This window comes from Erinaceus europaeus, chromosome 11, assembly GCF_950295315.1.
Source record: "Erinaceus europaeus chromosome 11, mEriEur2.1, whole genome shotgun sequence".
Lineage (NCBI taxonomy): Eukaryota > Metazoa > Chordata > Mammalia > Eulipotyphla > Erinaceidae > Erinaceus > Erinaceus europaeus.
The window spans coordinates 47957733-47974856 of NC_080172.1; the positions used below are offsets into that span (position 1 = coordinate 47957733).

At 46.6% G+C, this 17124-nt stretch overlaps 1 protein-coding gene and 1 long non-coding RNA gene across 12 annotated transcripts in view; one reads left to right on the plus strand and one right to left on the minus strand.

Moving 5' to 3' along the window:
- The window catches only part of ATP8B2 (ATPase phospholipid transporting 8B2), a 41727-nt gene extending 38078 nt beyond the window's left edge, over positions 1–3649 (plus strand). For 8 of the 9 annotated variants that reach the window (XM_060201470.1, XM_060201472.1, XM_060201473.1 and 5 more), the window contains 2 exons: positions 1507–1637; positions 1942–3649. In XM_060201470.1, the coding sequence (XP_060057453.1) occupies positions 1507–1637; positions 1942–2220 (410 nt within the window). In that variant the 3' untranslated portion in view covers positions 2221–3649. The remainder of the gene's footprint in view (positions 1–1506; positions 1638–1941) is intronic. The other variant, XM_060201469.1, reaches the window with a different exon arrangement.
- The window catches only part of LOC132541338 (uncharacterized), a 62019-nt gene that overhangs the window by 10769 nt on the left and 34126 nt on the right, over positions 1–17124 (minus strand). For 2 of the 3 annotated variants that reach the window (XR_009552512.1, XR_009552510.1), the window contains one exon: positions 11660–11822. This is a non-coding gene — a long non-coding RNA (uncharacterized LOC132541338). Of the gene's footprint in view, positions 1–10276; positions 10989–11659; positions 11823–17124 lie in introns of those variants that run through there. The other variant, XR_009552511.1, reaches the window with a different exon arrangement.

The following is a 17124-nucleotide window of genomic DNA, read 5'->3' on the forward strand; positions in this document are numbered from 1 at the left end:
GCTTAGACCATAGGTAGGAGTGAAGCCACATGTGCAGGCCTGGACATTGGGTATTTGCTTTTGGCACATTCAAATAGCTCAGCACCTGGTGTTTAAATAAATAAAATGAGTGGCCCAGGAGGTGACACGGTGGATACAGTCAGTGTTGGTCTCTCCCTGTCTCTCTCTTGCTTTTCTTTTTTTTTTTTTTTCCTCCAGGGTTATTGCTGGGCTCGGTGCCTGCACCATGAATCCACCGCTCATGGAGGCTATTTTTCCCCCTTTTTGTTGCCCTTGTTGTTGTAGCCTTGTTGTGGTTATTATCATTGCCATTGTTGATGTTCGTTGTTGGATAGGACAGAGAGAAATGGAGAGAAGAGGGGAAGAAAGAGAGGGGGAGAGAAAGCTAGACACCTGCAGACCTGTTTCACCGCCTGTGAAGCGACTCCCCTGCAGGTGGGGTGCCGGGGGCCCAAACCGGGATCCCTACACCGGTCCTTGCGCTTTGCGCCACATGTGCTCAACCCACTGCACCACCGCCCGACCCCCCTCTATTGCTTTTCATCTGAAAAATTCATCCCAGAGCAGTGAAGTCCCAGTTATGACCAAACAGATAACACATAAACAAATGGGCAGGGTGATTTGGGAAGCAGTGCAGTAAATAAAATGTTGAACCCTCAAGCTTGAATTTAATCCCTAACGTTGCATGTACCAGAACAATGCTCTACTCCTCTCTTCTCTCTTTTTTTTTTTTTTTTTGTCTCCATGGTTATTGCTGGGGCTCAGTGCAGCACTACGAGTCCGCTGCCCATGATGGCTAATTTTTCCCCATTTTTGGGATAGAACAGAGAAATTGAGAGGGGAGGAGGAAATAGGGAGAGAGAAAGACAACTGCAGACCTGCTTAGCTGCTTGTGAAGCATTCCCCTGGGCAGGTGGTAAGCCAGGGGCTTGCACCCATATATCCTTGTGCAGGCCCTTGAGCTTAACCATGCCCAGCCCTTCTTCTTAACAAATAAGAACTGGGGAAAGATAGCATAATGGTTATGCAAAAAGCTGGAGGCACCAAAGTTCCCAGGTTCAGTCCCTAGCACCACCATGAATCAGAGCTGAGCTGGTAATAAATAAATAAATATTTTAAAAATTGTTTTATTATCTTTATTTATTGGATCAAGACAGTCAGAAATTGAGAGGGTAGAGGAGATAGAGAGGGAGAGAAAGAGAGACACCTGCAGACCTGCTTCACCTCTTGTGAAGCTTTCCCTCTGCAGGTGGGGACTGGGGGCTCAAACCTGGGTCCTAGAGCACTATAACGTATGCTCAGCCAGGTATGCCACCACCCAGCCCCAATAAATAAATCTTTCAAAAAATGAGGTAGGTCTGAGATTTTGGGGAGCATTCAGAGACACTGATCTGGGAAGCCAGGAGGAGGAGCAGAACTGGGATGAGCCTGGTTGCAAGGCTGTGGAGGTGGGGGGGCCTGCCTTCCTCCTGTGATGTGACCACTGGGGCCACCCCTATGCTACAGGCAATGCCCAGAACACTCTAGCGCAGCCGGCTGTTTGGCTGACCATTGTGCTGACCACAGTTGTCTGCATCTTGCCTGTGGTCGCCTTCCGCTTCCTCAAGCTCAGCCTGAAGCCTGACCTGTCTGACACGGTGAGGAGCCAGCAGCCCCTATACCTGGGTGGACATGTGGGGTGTCAGCAGGTCCCAGGCTGAGCCACTGTCGTTGTGGTGCCTCACCTGGGGAGGGGTGTCCATGGATGTTAAAGCTTTCCTAGAGTGCTTGGAGACTGGTTGGGTGCACAGCCACTCCTTCCTGGTGTTACAACGGTCTGGTCCTCAGGATGAACCCATTGGGCCTTTGGGGGGCCCTGGGTTCCATCCTGGATGTCCTCGGCCACTTCTCCTTGGGAATATCCCACCAATAGCTCCCGTTCATGTGCCCCTCACCCACCAGGTCCGCTATACCCAGCTGGTGCGGAAGAAGCAGAAGGCCCAGCACCGCTGCCTGCGCAGGGTGGGCCGCACGGGGTCCCGTCGCTCGGGCTATGCCTTCTCGCACCAGGAGGGCTTTGGGGAGCTCATCATGTCGGGCAAGAATATGCGGCTCAGCTCCCTGGCACTGTCTGGCTTCACCACGCGCTCCAGCTCCAGCTGGATAGAGAGCCTGCGCCGCAAGAAGAGCGACAGTGCCGGTAGCCCCAGCGGGACCAGCGACAAGCCCCTCAAGGGGTGACACTGGCAAGGGAAACTGTCCTGCAGGGTGTCCCGGGATGCCAGGGTGGAAGGAGCAGCCCCCAAGGGCAGAGCAGGGACAGGTTCAGCCCAGGAGCCAGCCCCATTGGGGGACCAGATGTGGCACCAAAAGCAGAAAGAAAAACTGAGAGATCTCCCCGTCTGCCTGCCCTGCCTAGGGAGACGGCCAGGGTCTCTGTATTTTTTTACTCCCATCCGCCCCCAGAGGGCTCCCTGAGAGAGTCCCCATCCCTGAATTCCACAAGAATGTAACTTGCCAGAAAACCAGAGACCTGCTGGGCCTGGCAGGCCCCTCCTCCTGTGTCCGTCCATCATACCTTGATTTGTGTCTGACCCATTTGCTTCTGTCTTGTTTTCTTAGGCACGTGGAGGCATCCTGGGTGTGCTGTGGTGGGTGTCACAGCTCTCCTGCAGAGCTGTCCCGAGGGTCTGGTCCTGTTTCTTTCCCCATCTGGAGAGTGGAGTGCTGCCCCTTTGCCCCTGTCCTCCCCACACCTGTCAACTGGCTCCCGGGAGTCCTGCTGGCCAGGGACTCAGCCCTTCTTGGGGGCCTGATAAGTGGTGTGAACTATAGTCCTGACTGAGCAAGTTTTCTTCAGTCTTAAATTTTGGTCCACCTTGATAACTGTCTGTCCCTTTGCCCACTTTTTGGGTCTCCCTAAGAATCAGGTCTTAAAGTGGAAGGAAGGGCAGTACCCCAAGGCTGGGCTGAGTAGGGAGGTGGGGCTCTCTTTCTGCTATCGGAGGCACCTAGCCTCTAAGGCTGAGCAGCTAGCAGGAGAGGTGGGGCCCCATTATTGGCAGGGCAGGACCAGGGGGCCCTGCCATGGAGCCAGAAGGCTGCCCTGTCTGCCCTCCCTGTGGACCCCATGAATCTAGTGCCCAAGCTGTACATTCTCATTCCCCAGGCCGGGACTAGATCAGTCTAGGGGAGAACCCTTTCCCAGCCGTTGTTGTTGGGGGATGGGGAGCTTCTCAGGAATGGTATGGAGCTGGAGTAGAGTACAAGGTCTCATACTTTCAATGTGGGGGCCCCACAGGGACTGGAGGTGTGTGGGGGGGAGGAAAGAGTGATAGGGAGACCCCTTTTGGCCACAGTTTACAAACCCAACATCATGTTTCTTCTGTGTGTCTCTCAAGGTGAGAGTAATTTTTATACCAAAGAGGAAATGATTTTTTTTCATATTTGGTTTGTCTATATTATATATATAAATATATATACAGTTATATATATATATTATTTTTTTGGTTCTCTCTCATTTTTTAGGGAGGGAGGAAAGTATCAGGTTGCATTGACATGTAATTAAGGAGGAGCATTCTGTGTAATTTATGACACATTTCTATACTTGCAGAATTATATCGTTTTATGGACATAAAATGTCTTTTTATAAAAATTCCAATTTCTGAAATGTGTGATACATCTCTTTTTCTGGTGTGTGATCAAGGCTATTGGCAAAAGTCAGGACAGAAATGGTTTCCTGAATGGGATCAAGGGGCTTAGGAGATCGCTTAGGAATTGTATGGCAGAGATCCCAGGTTCAATTCCCAGCAGTGTCAGGGACCAGAGCTGAGCATAAAAATGAGTAAACGGCAGGGGATGGGGGCGGGTGGTAGAGCAGTGGGTTAAATGCACATGGCATGAAGCACAAGGACCGGCACCCCACCTGCAGGGGAGTCACTTCACAAGTGGTGAAGCAGGTCTGCAGGTGTCTATCTTTCTCTCCCCCTGTCTGTCTTCCCCGTCTCTCTTAATTTCTCTCTGTCCTATCCAACAACAACAACAATAATAACAACAATAAATAAGGGCAACAAAAGGGAAAAAATAGCCTCCAGGAGTAGTGGATTTGTAGTGCAGGCACTGAGCCCCAGCAATAACCCCGGAGGCAATAAAATAAAATAATATGTATTTCTAAAGAAAATAATATTAGGTAAATGGGCCAGACAGTATATTAAAGGGAAGAAATGGCTGCCAGGAAAGGTGGATTTGTACTGCTGGCACTAAACCTCAGTGATAACCCTGGTGGTAATTAAAAAAATAAAAAACATGGGGGTTGGGTGGTGGCACACCTGGTTGAGTGCATGTATCACAGTGCACAAGGACCCAGGTTCAAGCCCCCAGTCCCACCTGCAGAGGGAAAGCTTTGCGAGTGGTGAAGCAGTGCTACAGGTGTCTCTCTATCTCTCTCCCTCTCTATCACCCCCTTCCCTCTTGATTTCTGGCTGTCTCTATCCAATAAATAAAGAGAAAAAATTAAAAACAGTAAAAATAAGTTTCCAGTAGAAGATGATACTCCTAGGCCTGAAGTTCCTGGCTCAATCCCTGACTGCCTCTCCATGTGTCAGAGTGATGTTTTGGTTTTCTCTCTATTCTCTTCCTCATATAAAACTTTCACATCTAAGGGGTCGAGTGGTGGTGCACCTGGTTGAGCACACATGTTACAGTGCTCAAGTACCCAGGTTCAAGCCCCCAGTCCCCACCTGCAGGGGGAAAGCTTTGCAAGTGGTGAAGCAGGTCTGCAGGTATCTCTGTCTCTCTCCCTCTCTATCTCCCCTCCTCCTCTCAATTTCTGGCTGTATCTATCCAAATAAATAAATAAATAAAAACAAATAAACCTTTGCATGTAATCAGATCTATTAAAGAAAAAGAAAATTCAGGTGTTCCGGGAGGTGGTGCAGCGGATAAAGCACTGGACTCTCAAGCACTAAGTCCTGAGTTCAATTCATGCAGCACATGCACCAGAGTGATGTCTGGTTCTTTCTCCCTCTCTTATCTTTCTCATGAATAAATAAATAAAATCTTTTTTAAAATATCAGTTTCTGGGAGTCGGGTGGTAGCGCAGCGGGTTGAGCGCATATGGCGCAAAGCGCAAGGGCGGGCGTAAGTATCCTGGTTCAAGCCCCTGGCTTCCCACCTGGAGGAGGTCGCTTTGCAAGCAGTGAAGCAGGTCTGCAGATGTCTATCTTTCTCTCCTCCTCTCTCTTCCCCTCCGCTCTCCATTTCTCTCTGTCCTATGCAACAACAACAGCTATGACAACAATAATAACTACAATAAGCACAACAACAAGGGCAACAAAATGGGAAAAATGGCCTCCAGGAACAGTGGATTCATAGTACAGGCACCAAGCCCCAGCAATAACCCTGGAGGCAAAAAAAAAAAATCAGTTTCTTTAGGGGGCTAGGGGTTCCACCCTGAGTCCTTGTTTGTTGAAAAGTGTGTGCTCTGCCAGGTGAGCCATCTCCTGTTCTCTTCTCCCTTTTACTGTTCATTTAATTTTCAATTGGTTATCTGACTTGTCAAGTAGGATTACAGCTTGTCACATCAGATTGGAAGACGGCTCAGTGGTTAGAGTGTTGGATTTAAAAGCATGAAGTCCTATGTTCATTCCCTGGCATCATATGTGTCAGAGTGATGCTCTGGTTCTGGTTCTCTCTCTCTCCCTCTCCCTTTCTCTCTCTCTCATAAATAGATAAATCTTGGGGCTGGACAGTAGCACAGCGGGTTAAACACACATGGCACGAAGTGTAAGGACCCAGATCTCAGTTTGAGCTCTGGCTCCCCACCTGCAGGGGGGTCTCTTCACAAGTGGTGAAGCAGGTCTGCAGGTGTCTTATCTTTCTCTCCCCCTCTCTGTCTTCCCCTCCCTCCTCTCTCCATTTCTCTCTGTCCTATCCAACAACAACAATAATAATAACAAGGGCAACAAAAATGGGAAAAAAAGGCCTCCAGAAGCAGTGGATTTGTAGTGCAGGCACTGAGCCCCAGTGATAACCCTGGAGGTTAAAAAAAAAAAAAAAAAAGGTCTAAAAAAGAGAATGAGGAGGAGGAGAAGAGGGGGCACACATTACCATCCGCAAAGACCCCTGATCCCCAGCTTCACAATAGATGAAGCAGTGTTATAAGTGTCTCACTCTCTATCCTCCTCTTTCTCTCTCTCTCTTAATATTTTATTTATTTTATTAATGAGAAAGCTAGGAGAAAAGGAAAGAACCAGACAGAACTCTGGTACATGTGATACCAGGGATTGAACTTGGGACCTTATGATTGAGAGTTCAACTCTTTATCCACTATGCCACCTCCTGGATCACCCTTTTCTCCTCTATTTCCCCCTTACCTTTCAATTTCTCTCCTATTAAAAAATAAAATATTAAAAAGGAAAGAAGGGAAGAAAGAAAGAAAAGAGACAGCTTCTGGACCTCAAGAAATGTCTGCCAAAAACTCCCTGCCTCAATCCAGCAAGATGAGGTGTGCGCAGTCTGGAGCACCAACTCCAAGAACCGAGGTACTTCCAGGAAGTGGGGGAGAGTGAGTCAGGAGGTGGTGACTGCCACCAGGGCCAGGGTACAGACCTTCAGGACAAGTCACTGAAGGCCCAAAGGTTGTTCCAGCACAGAACACAGGCCCTTCTTTCAGGGGATGAATGCCTCCTCTGTCCTGTTCCTCACCTTAGCATTTGTCTTCTGAAACTTCAGCTTTCCCTGCCTCATGCTGGCAAAGCATGGGTGCAGTGTGGGTGCCACCTCACTGACTTTGACCAGAGAACAGAGATCAGAGATAAAGGAGAGATGTCAGCTCTGCCCTTCAGCTCCTGAACTCACCAGAAGGCCATTCTTCCTAAGTGGAGGTTCCAGTCCATAGTCCTCACTCCTTCTTATCGGTGACTCACTCCCCAGCATGAGGGGTGGGATACTGCAGCACCCAACTTGCCTGCCCCCTTGCCCTCAGCTCTCCCGAGAGAGGGCCCAGGACCCCAGAGATAGGACCCCTAGAAAGAGGTGAATGGAAGGTGAGACACCAGGGTAGACAGCAATGTCAGTCTCTGCTTAGAGGAACTTGCCTTTGAACCAATGAGATAGCTCACCTGGATAGTGCACAGCTTTTGCCAGGTGAGACCCAGAAACAAGCTCAGTCCCCACGGTATTAGAGGAAGCTTTTGTGCTGTGCTATTTTTCCCTCTATCTGACTCTCTGTAACTGAAAAAGTTGATGCTAAGCAGTGAAACACTGGAGGAAACAAAAAAATCAAATAAGACTCCCCTTTTCCCCCAGTCAATATCCTAAAAATTGAATTTGAGAAACAAAAGACAGCAATCTGAGACCCATGCCCCTCACCCAGGTCCTCCTGGCCTTGGTTTTAGGTATTTGTTTGTTTGTTTTTCCAGAGCACTGCTAGCTCTGGCTTATCATAGTGTTGCTAGGGGACTGAATCTGGGACCTCAGAACCTCAGGCATGAAAGCCTTTCTGCATAATCATTATGTTATTTTTCCAGCCCTTTTCTTTCTTTCTCCCCCCCCCCCCCCCCCACACACACACACTAAGGTTATCGGTGCAGTTAGATGCTGGCACTACAAACCCAGCATTCCTGGAAGCCATTTTTTTCTTCTTCTCTCACCCCTTACTTTCTTTAGGACAGATAGAAGTTGAGAGAGGAGGAAGAGATAGGGAGAGAAACAGAGTGATACCTAGAGCAGTGCTTCACTGCTTGTGAAGCTTCCCCTGTGCAGGGAGGTTTCAAGTCACTACCAGAGGCTTGAACCCAGGATCTTTCGCTTGGCAATGTATTTGCTTAAGCAGGTGTGCTACCCACTGCCTCAGTGCCCATCAAATGACTGGCTAAAGAAGTTAGGGGATAACTCCATGGAACACAGTCAAAAAGGACAATAAAAAAGGACAATACTGTGTCCTTTGGGACAAAATGATTGGGCCTGGAGGTGATTATACTTAGCAAAGTAAGTTAAGTGATGAAACTCACTAGTTTCACTCATCTGTGGAATCTAAAGAACTGAAATACATGAACTTAAAAACATACAAAGAAACAAAAAACCCATAACCAACCAACCAGAAGCAAGCATTCTATTTCTCAGACTCTGTAAGAACAATGGTGATCGGGAGTTGGGCGGTAGGTAGCACAGCGGGTTAAGCCCACATGGCGCAAAGCATAAGGACCGGCATAAGGATTGTGGTTCGAGCCCCCAGCTCCCCACTTGCAGGGGAGTCACTTCACAGGCAGTGAAGCAGGTCTGCAGGTGTCTATCTTTCTCTCTCCTCTGTGTCTTCCCCTCCTCTCTCCGTTTCTCTCCTATCCAACAACATCAATAACAACAACAATAATAACTACAACAATAAAGCAACAAGGGAAACAAAAGGGAATAAATAAATAAATAAATATTTTAAAAAAAACACACCAAACTATGGTGATCATCTTTGGGAGGTGGGAAGATGGAGACTCAGAACTTTGGTGGTGGGTGTGGTGTGTAGTCCACTATTAATCATAAATTTTTAAAATCAGTTTACACACACACACACAAAACAAAGCAAAAATCCAACCAATCAACAAAAATCCCATCAGCTTGTGCTCACTGTTCAGGGCCCCTGCCTTGACTTGTGCACAGCCCTGGTTTGAGCCCAGGCACCACCGGGAAGGCATTTTGGCTCTGGACACATGTAGAGTAAACCAGAGGACAAATACCAGATTAGCTCATAGGTTGGGCCTAAGAAACAAAGCCAGGTGGGGCCAGGTGGTGGTGCACCAGGTTAAGCACACATAGCACGCAAGTGTCCCAGTTTGAAACCTCAGCTCCCCACCTGCGGGAATGTTGTCTCATGAACGGTGAAGCAGGCCTGCAGGTTTCTGTCTTTCTCTCCCCCTCTTTGTCTTCCACTTCTCTCTCAATTTCTCTCTGTCCTATCAAAATAAATGAATAAATAACTGGCTAAAGGAGGCAAAGAAAGAAAAAAGGAAAGGAAAAGAAGAGAAAAGAAAAAGCCAGGTATTTTAGAAAGTGAGGTCTCAGTGGACTGTGGTCTTTACAGAAGATTTGGGGACTCAGAAGGGGGAGGGGTCCTCAGGGGGGAGAGACAAGGGACCCAGTGCCCTGTGGTGAAGGAGGATCATGGTTGGGTGGAGGATGAGGCATGCTGACACCTATCTTGCGGAGATGTGGAACTGTACCCCTTGAAGCAACTACAATCCTGCAAACCAGCATCCCCTCAATAAAGTGATATTAAAGTTTCCAAAAAACAAAACAAACAGAAAAACTCTGACCATCCTTTTTTTTGCCTCCAGGGTTATTGCTGAGGTTTGGTGACTGCACTATGAATCCACTGATCCTGGCAGCCATTTTTCCTTTATTTTTATTGTTGTTGGATAGGACAGAGAAATCAAGAGAAGAGAGGAGACAAAGGGGGAGAGAAAGATAGACACCTGCAGACCTGCTTCACTGCTTGTGAATTGACACCCCCCCCTCATAGGTGGGGAGCCAGGGGCTCGAACCGGGATCCTTGCACCAGTCCTTGCATTTGACAGTATGTGCACTTAAACTAGTGTGCCACCTCCCGGCCCCTGACCATTCTTTTTTTTTTTTTTTTTTAAGATGTATTTAGTAGCCCAAGAGGTGGTCCAGTACTGGACTCTTAAGCATGAGGCTTCAAGTTCTATTCCTGATGAGAGCTATGCTCTGGTGTGTCCTCTCTCCCTCCCTCATCAAGATGGTGACATACCTGGTGGAGCGCATGTTACCATTCACAGAGACCTTGTTCAAGTCCCTGGTCCCCAGCTGTAGGTGGGAGCTTCACAAGTAGTGAAGCAGTGCTGCAGGTGTCTCTCTTTCTCTGTCTCTATTTACCCCCTCTCAAATTCTGTCTGTCTAAAAGATAAAAAGAGGAAAACATCTTTAAAAAAATATAAAAATTATCTGTCAGGGGGTCGGGCAGAAGCACAGCGTGTTAAGCTCAGGTGGCGTGAAGTGCAATGACAGGCATAAGCATCCTGGTTCGAACCCTCGGCTCCCCACCTGCAGGGGAGTCATTTCACAGGCGGTGAAGTAGGTCTGCAGGTGTCTATCTTTCTCTCCCCCCCTCTGTTTCCCCCCCTCCATTTCTCTCTGTCCTATTCAACAATGACAACATCAATAAAACAACAAGGGCAACAAAAGGGAACAAAATATTTATTGATGGGGGGGAAGGGGAGAGAAGCAGAGCATAACTCTGGCAATGTGATGCCAGACATGCAAGACCTCATGTTTCCCAGTCCAAGCTTCAACCACTGTGCCAACTCCTGGGCCAAGAACTGACCACCACAACAGATAACAGAAGAGAAGATGGGTGTCAGTGGGTGTCAGAGTTGTTGCTTTTATTTATTTATTTATTATTTTGTTATTATCTTTATTTATTGGATAGAGACAGCCAGAAATCGAGAGGATAGGGATAGAGAGGGAGACAGACAGACACCTGCAGCCCTGCTTCACCACTTGCAAAGCTTTCCCCCTGCAGATGGGGACTGGGGGCTTGAACCCGGGTCCTTGAGCACTGTGACGTGCGCTCAACCAGGTGCACCACCACCTGTTGTTGCTTTTTTACTGGGCAAGCAGGAAGCAACCCTTCAGAGTACAGGAAGCCATCACTGGGAGTCAGACCCCCAGGGAGTGCCAGGCACTTGAAGGTTTGGCACACAGAGCACCCGAAGGGTCCCTCACTGGAAGGGCAGCGGGGTGCATGTCCAGGGCTGAGTGCCAAAAATGTCTTTCCACCCACTTTTCTGGCCGATGCTTCAGCTGCTGAAACTGTTGGGAACAGCTCTGTCCTACAGTGATGCCAGCAGTGTCTTCTGCCTAGGAAGCTTAACTGTGTACTCACCAGAAAGGAGATTGTTTAAAAGAATCCTTGTTGGGTCATTCTGGAAGGGGGAGCTGTGGATGAAGTCTTAAACTCTCAAGCATGAGGTTCTGATTTTGATCCTTGATATTCTTTCCTTTATCATTAATTAATAAATTTAAAAAAGAAGGTTAGGGAGACAGCACAGTGGTCATGCAACAAGACTTCATTACCTGAGGCTCTGAGGTCCCAGCTTTACTCCTCAGCTCCACGATATGCCAGAGCTGAGCAGTGCTCTGGAGGAAAAAAAAATCCAGTCCAAGGCTGGGACTTCAGAGCAGTAAAGTACACATCTTTCCTCTATGAGGACCTGAGTTTAATCCCTGACAGCATGTGAGAACACCAAAGGGAAAATGAATCAAATGGAGGAGTAGGGTTCCCCTGGCCCCACTTCCCTCCTCTCCCTGAGAACACTGCTCAGTTGTAGTGCTCCTCTGAGATGCCATGGCTTGAACCTGGGCATTATGTGTGCGCAGGCAGATGTCCTAGGCCTCAGAACTTCCAGCTCTTCTATTGAGTTTTTAATTTCTGCTGTCATGCTTTTAATTTCCAAAGCTTCTCTTTCTTTTTTTAAATTTTACTTATAAAAAGGAAACACTGAAAAAAACAGGATAAGAGGGGTACAACTCCACACAGTTCCCACCACCAGAACTCTGTATCCCATCCCCTCTCCTGATAGCTTTCCTATTCTTTAACCCTCTGGGAGTATGGACCCAAGACCATTGTGGGATGCAGAAGGTGGAAGGTCTGGCTTCTGTAATTGCTTACCCAGTGAACATAGGCATTGACAGGTCGATCCATACTCCCAGCCTGTCTCTCTCTTTCCTTAGTGGGGTGGAGTTCTGGGGAATTGGAGCTCCAGGACACACTGGTGGGGTTGTCTGTCCAGGGAAGTCTGGTTGGCATCATGCTAGCATCTGGAACCTGGTGGCTGAAAAGAAAGTTAACATATAAAGCCAAACAAATTGTTGACTAATCATAAACTTAAAGGCTGGAATAGTGCTGATGAAGAGTTGCGGGGGGTGGGGGGTCTCTGTTTTGTAGATGGCTAGTAGGCATATTTTAGTTATATTCCAAAGGGCCTGTGGCTGTACTAGGTTTTTTTTTTTCTTTTCTTTCCTCTGAGCCTAAAATCTGATATGCAGGTGGATCCAAGTTATTGTCTGGGGAGATGATGTCATGACTGGAAAAAGGACCAGAAAGCTGGATCAGGGAAGAGAGTAGCTCCCAAATATGGGAAAGGTGTATAAATATTGTTGACTATAAACCCCATCAATTTGATGTGATCCAGGGCCCATATTCAGCTTAGGAGCCTATGTGACCTCTGCATCCCTATAGATCTGAGCTCACATTCTGTGGTAATGAATAGGAACTTTCCAAGCTGCCCCAATATCAGGACCCATCTTCCCCAGGTGTAGTATAGAATATGTTGTTCAGCCTCCCTTCCGAGGATGGAACATTCTCTACCGTTGTTGATCCAAGTTGAGGGCAAGGTCCTATGGGGGCCCACAAAGGGGTCTATTGTGTTGTTCCTGATAGAGATGACCGGTGACAATGGAGAGAGGGATTTATTCAAGGTCTAGGCCCATCATGTCTGTTTGGGAATCTCAGGACTCCCCGAATTCATCTCAGAATATTCTTTCTCTATTCAAATAACATTCTGGCTAGAGAGGCAATGTAATGATTTTGCAAAAAGATTCTCATGCCTGAGGCTTTGTGGTCCCAGGTTCAATCATCCGTGCCATCATAAGCCAGAAATGAGCAGTGCTCTGGTAAAAAAATAAAATAAAATAAAGCCTGAATTTTAAATAGCATCCTATTTCTGATTCATGAGGGAGATCTTTTATTCTCTGAGAGAATCTTAGTGGGCTGCTAAAATAGCTCACCTGGATAATGCACTGCTTTGGCATGTACACAGCGCAGGTTTGGGCCCAGTTCCTGCTGTGGTGTATTCCCTCCCCCACATTCACCCCCACCCCTACCCCGTCCCAGTCTTTCTCCATCCCTCTTTTGTTTCTTCCTTTTTTCTTTTATTTTGCTCTTTTCTTTTCCTTCCTTCCTTCCTTCCTTCCTTCCTTCCTTCCCTCCCTCCCTCCCTCCCTCCCTCCTTTCTTTCTTTCTTTCTTTCTTTCTTTCTTTCTTTCTTTCTTTCTTTCTTTCTTTCTTTCTTTTTGCCTCCAGGGTTATTGCTAGGGTTTGGTGCCTGCACTACGAACCTACTGCTCTTCGAGGCCATTTTTTCCATTTTGTTGCCCTTGTTTTTACCTTTGTAGTTATTGCTGTTGTTGTTGGATAGGACAGAGAGAAATGGAGAGAGGAGGGGAGACGGGGGGCTGGAGAAAGACAGACACCTGCAGACTTGCTTTACCGCTCATGAAGCAACCCCCCAGCAGGTGGGGAGCCAGGGGCTTGAACTGAGATCCTTATGCTGGTCCTGTACTTCATGTCATGTGCATTTAACCCGCTGTGCTACCACCCAACCCCCTCTTTCTTTTTATTAATGGGACTTGAGCACTCAGACTTTTCAGATAGATAGACAGAGACTACAGCACTGAAGCTTCATCCAGGGCAGTGGAGGCCGGGTTCAAACCTGGATTATGTTCATGGCAAAGCAGCTCATTATTCATGTGAGCTATCTTGCTGGCCCTGTCTCTCTTCCTATCTTTAAAAAGTCAGCTTGGAACTCCAGTGACAACAAGGCAGATGGTGAGGGTGGTGATGGGAAAGGATGTTAGTGATACTTTTTTAAGACACTTCTTCCCAAAAACTCAGTTTGCAGATTGCTTTTCATTTCATTTCTGTTTTTCTTTTCCACACTAGAGGCTTTTGCCAGCTGTTTGGTCATCCTTTACTGCTTATTTCTTTATAGGGGACCTCTGTCAGTCGAGTCTCATCAGTAAACACATGATTCAGGTTAATTTCAGGAGGATCTGTTTTCACAAAGTCTGTTTATCAAGCAGTGTAGGAGCAATGGTACTCTGGCTGGGAGAATAGAGCCTGTAGAGAGTCCTCAGATGGGAGCAGATGGCTGGCCTCACTTTCCCCATCCCATGCTCCTCTTTACAAAGGAGATTTTAGGACAAGGCAGTGACCCACCCAGTAGAGTACACATGTTACAATGTACAAGGGGAAGCTGCATAAGTAATGAAGCAGTGCTATAAGTCTCTATTTATCTCTCCCACCTCTCTCAATTTCTCTCTGCCTTTATAAAAAATAATAAAGAGATTTATTCATTTTATCTATTACTATTATTACTTTGGCCTGAGCACTGATCAGCTCTGGCTTATAGTAGTGCTGGGAATCAAATCTGGGACCTCAGAGCATCAAGTCTTTTTGCATAATGGCTATACTATCTCCCAGGCCTAAAATTATGATTTTCCTCCCCTCCATCTCTTCCTCTTCCTCCTTACCCTTCTTCTTCTTCTTTTTTTTTTTCATCAGAGCATTGTTCAATTCTGGTTTATGGTGGTGCCAGGGATTAAACCTGAACCTCAGTCAAGAAAGTCTCTTTTGGGAACCAGGCAGTAGCACAGCAGGTTAAGTGTGCATGGCTTAAAGTGCAAGGACCTGTTTAAGGGTCCTGGTTCAAGCCCCTGGCTCCCCACCTATGGGGGGGGGGTCACTTCAGAAGTGGTGAAGCAGGTCTGCAGGTATCTATCTTTCTCTCCTTCTCTCTGTCTTTCTATCCTCTCCCAATTTCTCTCTGTCTTATTCAACAACAATGACAGCAATAACAACAATAACAATAACAATGATAAACAACAAGAGCAACAAAAGGGAAAAAATAGCTTCCAGGAGCAGTGGATTCCTAGTGCAGGCACTGAGCCCCAGCAATAACCCTGGAGGCAAAAAAAAAAGAAAGTCTCTTTCATAACTACTATATTACCTCCCTTGCAGATTTGTTCGCTTATGTTTATTAGAGGGAGGGAAGGAAGAGAGAGAGAAAAAGAACACCAAAATATCACTTTGGCACAGGTGATATCGAAGATCAAACCCAAGACCACCTGCTTTTAAGTACACTGCACCACCTTGTGGGCCAAAGATTATATATATAAGTAATTTTTTTAAAAAATGATTTACTTATTTATTCCCTTTTGTTGCCCTTGTTTTATTTTGTAGTTATTATTGTTGTTATTGATGTTTTTGTAGCTTTACCTGCTACCACCCAACTCCCCATATATAAGTAATTTTTTTTTTCTGAAAGAGAAAGACTGAGAGGAGGGCCAGACAGCGGTGCACTGAGTTAAGCAACATAATACAAAGCACAAGGACCTGCACAAGGATCTGGGTTCGAGTTCCTGCTCCACACCTTCAGGGGGTCATTTCACAAACGGCAAAGCAGGTGAGCAAGTGTCTTTCTCTCTCCCTCTCTCTATCCCCCTCCTCTCTCAGTTTCTCTCTGGTGGTGATCATCACTGTTAATTTATTTACTTTGCCACCAGGGCTATCACTGGGGCTTGATGCCTGAGCAACTCCACTGCTCTCAGAATCCTTTTATTTTCCTTTTCTTTTCTTCTATGTAGAGGATGAGAGACAGAGAAGAAAAGACAACAGCATTGCTCCAACATTCATGAAGCTTCCCCCATGCAGGTGCTCCCAAGTGGTGACTGGGGGCACAAACCTAGATCCTTAGGCACTCTACTGGGTGAATCACATGCTTTTTTCTTCCTCCTCTTCTTCTTCTTCTTCTTCTTCTTCTTCTTCTTCTTCTTCTTCTTCTTCTTCTCCTCCTCCTCCTCCTCCTCCTCCTCCTCCTCCTCCTCCTCCTTCTTCTTCTTCTTCTCCTCATTCTCCTTCTCCTCCTCCTCCTGCTCCTCTTCCTCCTTCTTTTTTTTTAAAAAATATTTCTTTATTGGGGAATTAATGTTTTACATTCAACAGTAAATATAATAGTTTGTACATGCATAACATTCCCCATTTTCCCATATAACAATACAACCCCCACTAGGTCTTCTGTCATCCTTCTTGGACCTGTATTCCCCCCACCCACCCATCCCAGAGTCTTTTACTTTGTTGTGATATGACAATTCCATTTCAGGTTCTACTTATGGCTTTTTTTTTCCTGATTTTTATTTTATTTTATTTTATTTTGCCTCCAGGGTTATTGCTGGGGCTCGGTCCCTGCACCACGAATCCATGGCTCCTGGTAACCATTTTCTTCTCCTTTTGGTGCCCTTGTTGTTTCATCATTGTTGTGGTTATTATTGTTGATGTTATTTTTTATATATTTATTTTCCCTTTTGTTGCCCTTGTTGTTTAACGTTGTTATGGTTATTGTTGTCGTCGTTGTTGGATAGGACAGAGAGAGAGAGGAGGGGAAGACAAAGAGGGGGAGACCAAGACAGACACCTGCAGACCTGCTTCACCGCCTATGAAGTGACTCCCATGCAAATGGGGAGCTGGGGGCTCAAACTGGGATCCTTACACTGGTCCTTGCTCTTGGCGCCACCTGCACTTAACCCGCTGCGCCACCGCCCGACTCCCAAGATTTCTTTTTTTTTTTCACTTTTTTTTAAATTGGGGAATTAATGTTTTACATTCAACAGTAAGTACAATAGTTTGTACATGCATAACATTCCCCAGATTCCCATATAATAATACAACCCCCACTAGGTCCTCTGAATCCTTCCTGGACCTGTATTCTCCCCACCCACCCACCCACCCCACAGTCTTTTACTTTGGTGCGATACGCCAATTCCATTTCAGGTTCTACTTGTGTTTCCTTTTCTGATCTTGTTTTTCAACTTCTGCCTGAGAGTGAGATCACCCATATTCATCCTTCTGTTTCTGACTTATTTCACTCAGCATGATTTTTTCAAGGTCCATCCAAGATCGGCTGAAAACGGTGAAGTCACCATTCTTACAGCTGAGTAGTATTCCCTTGTGTATATAGACCACAACTTGCTCAGCCACTCATCTGTTGTTGGACACCTGGGTTGCTTCCAGGTTTTGGCTATTACAAATTGTGCTGCCAAGAACATATGTGTACACAGATCTTTTTGGATGGATGTATTGGGTTCCTTAGGATATGTCCCCAGGAGAGGAATTACAGGATCATAGGGTAGGTCCATTTCTAGCCTTCTGAGAGTTCTCCAGACTGTTCTCCACAGAGGTTGGACCAATTGACATTCCCACCAGCAGTGTAGGAGAGTTCCTTTGACCCCACAGCCTCTCCAGCATTTGCTGCTATTACCTTTTCTAATGTATGATATTCTCACAGGAGTGAAGTGGTA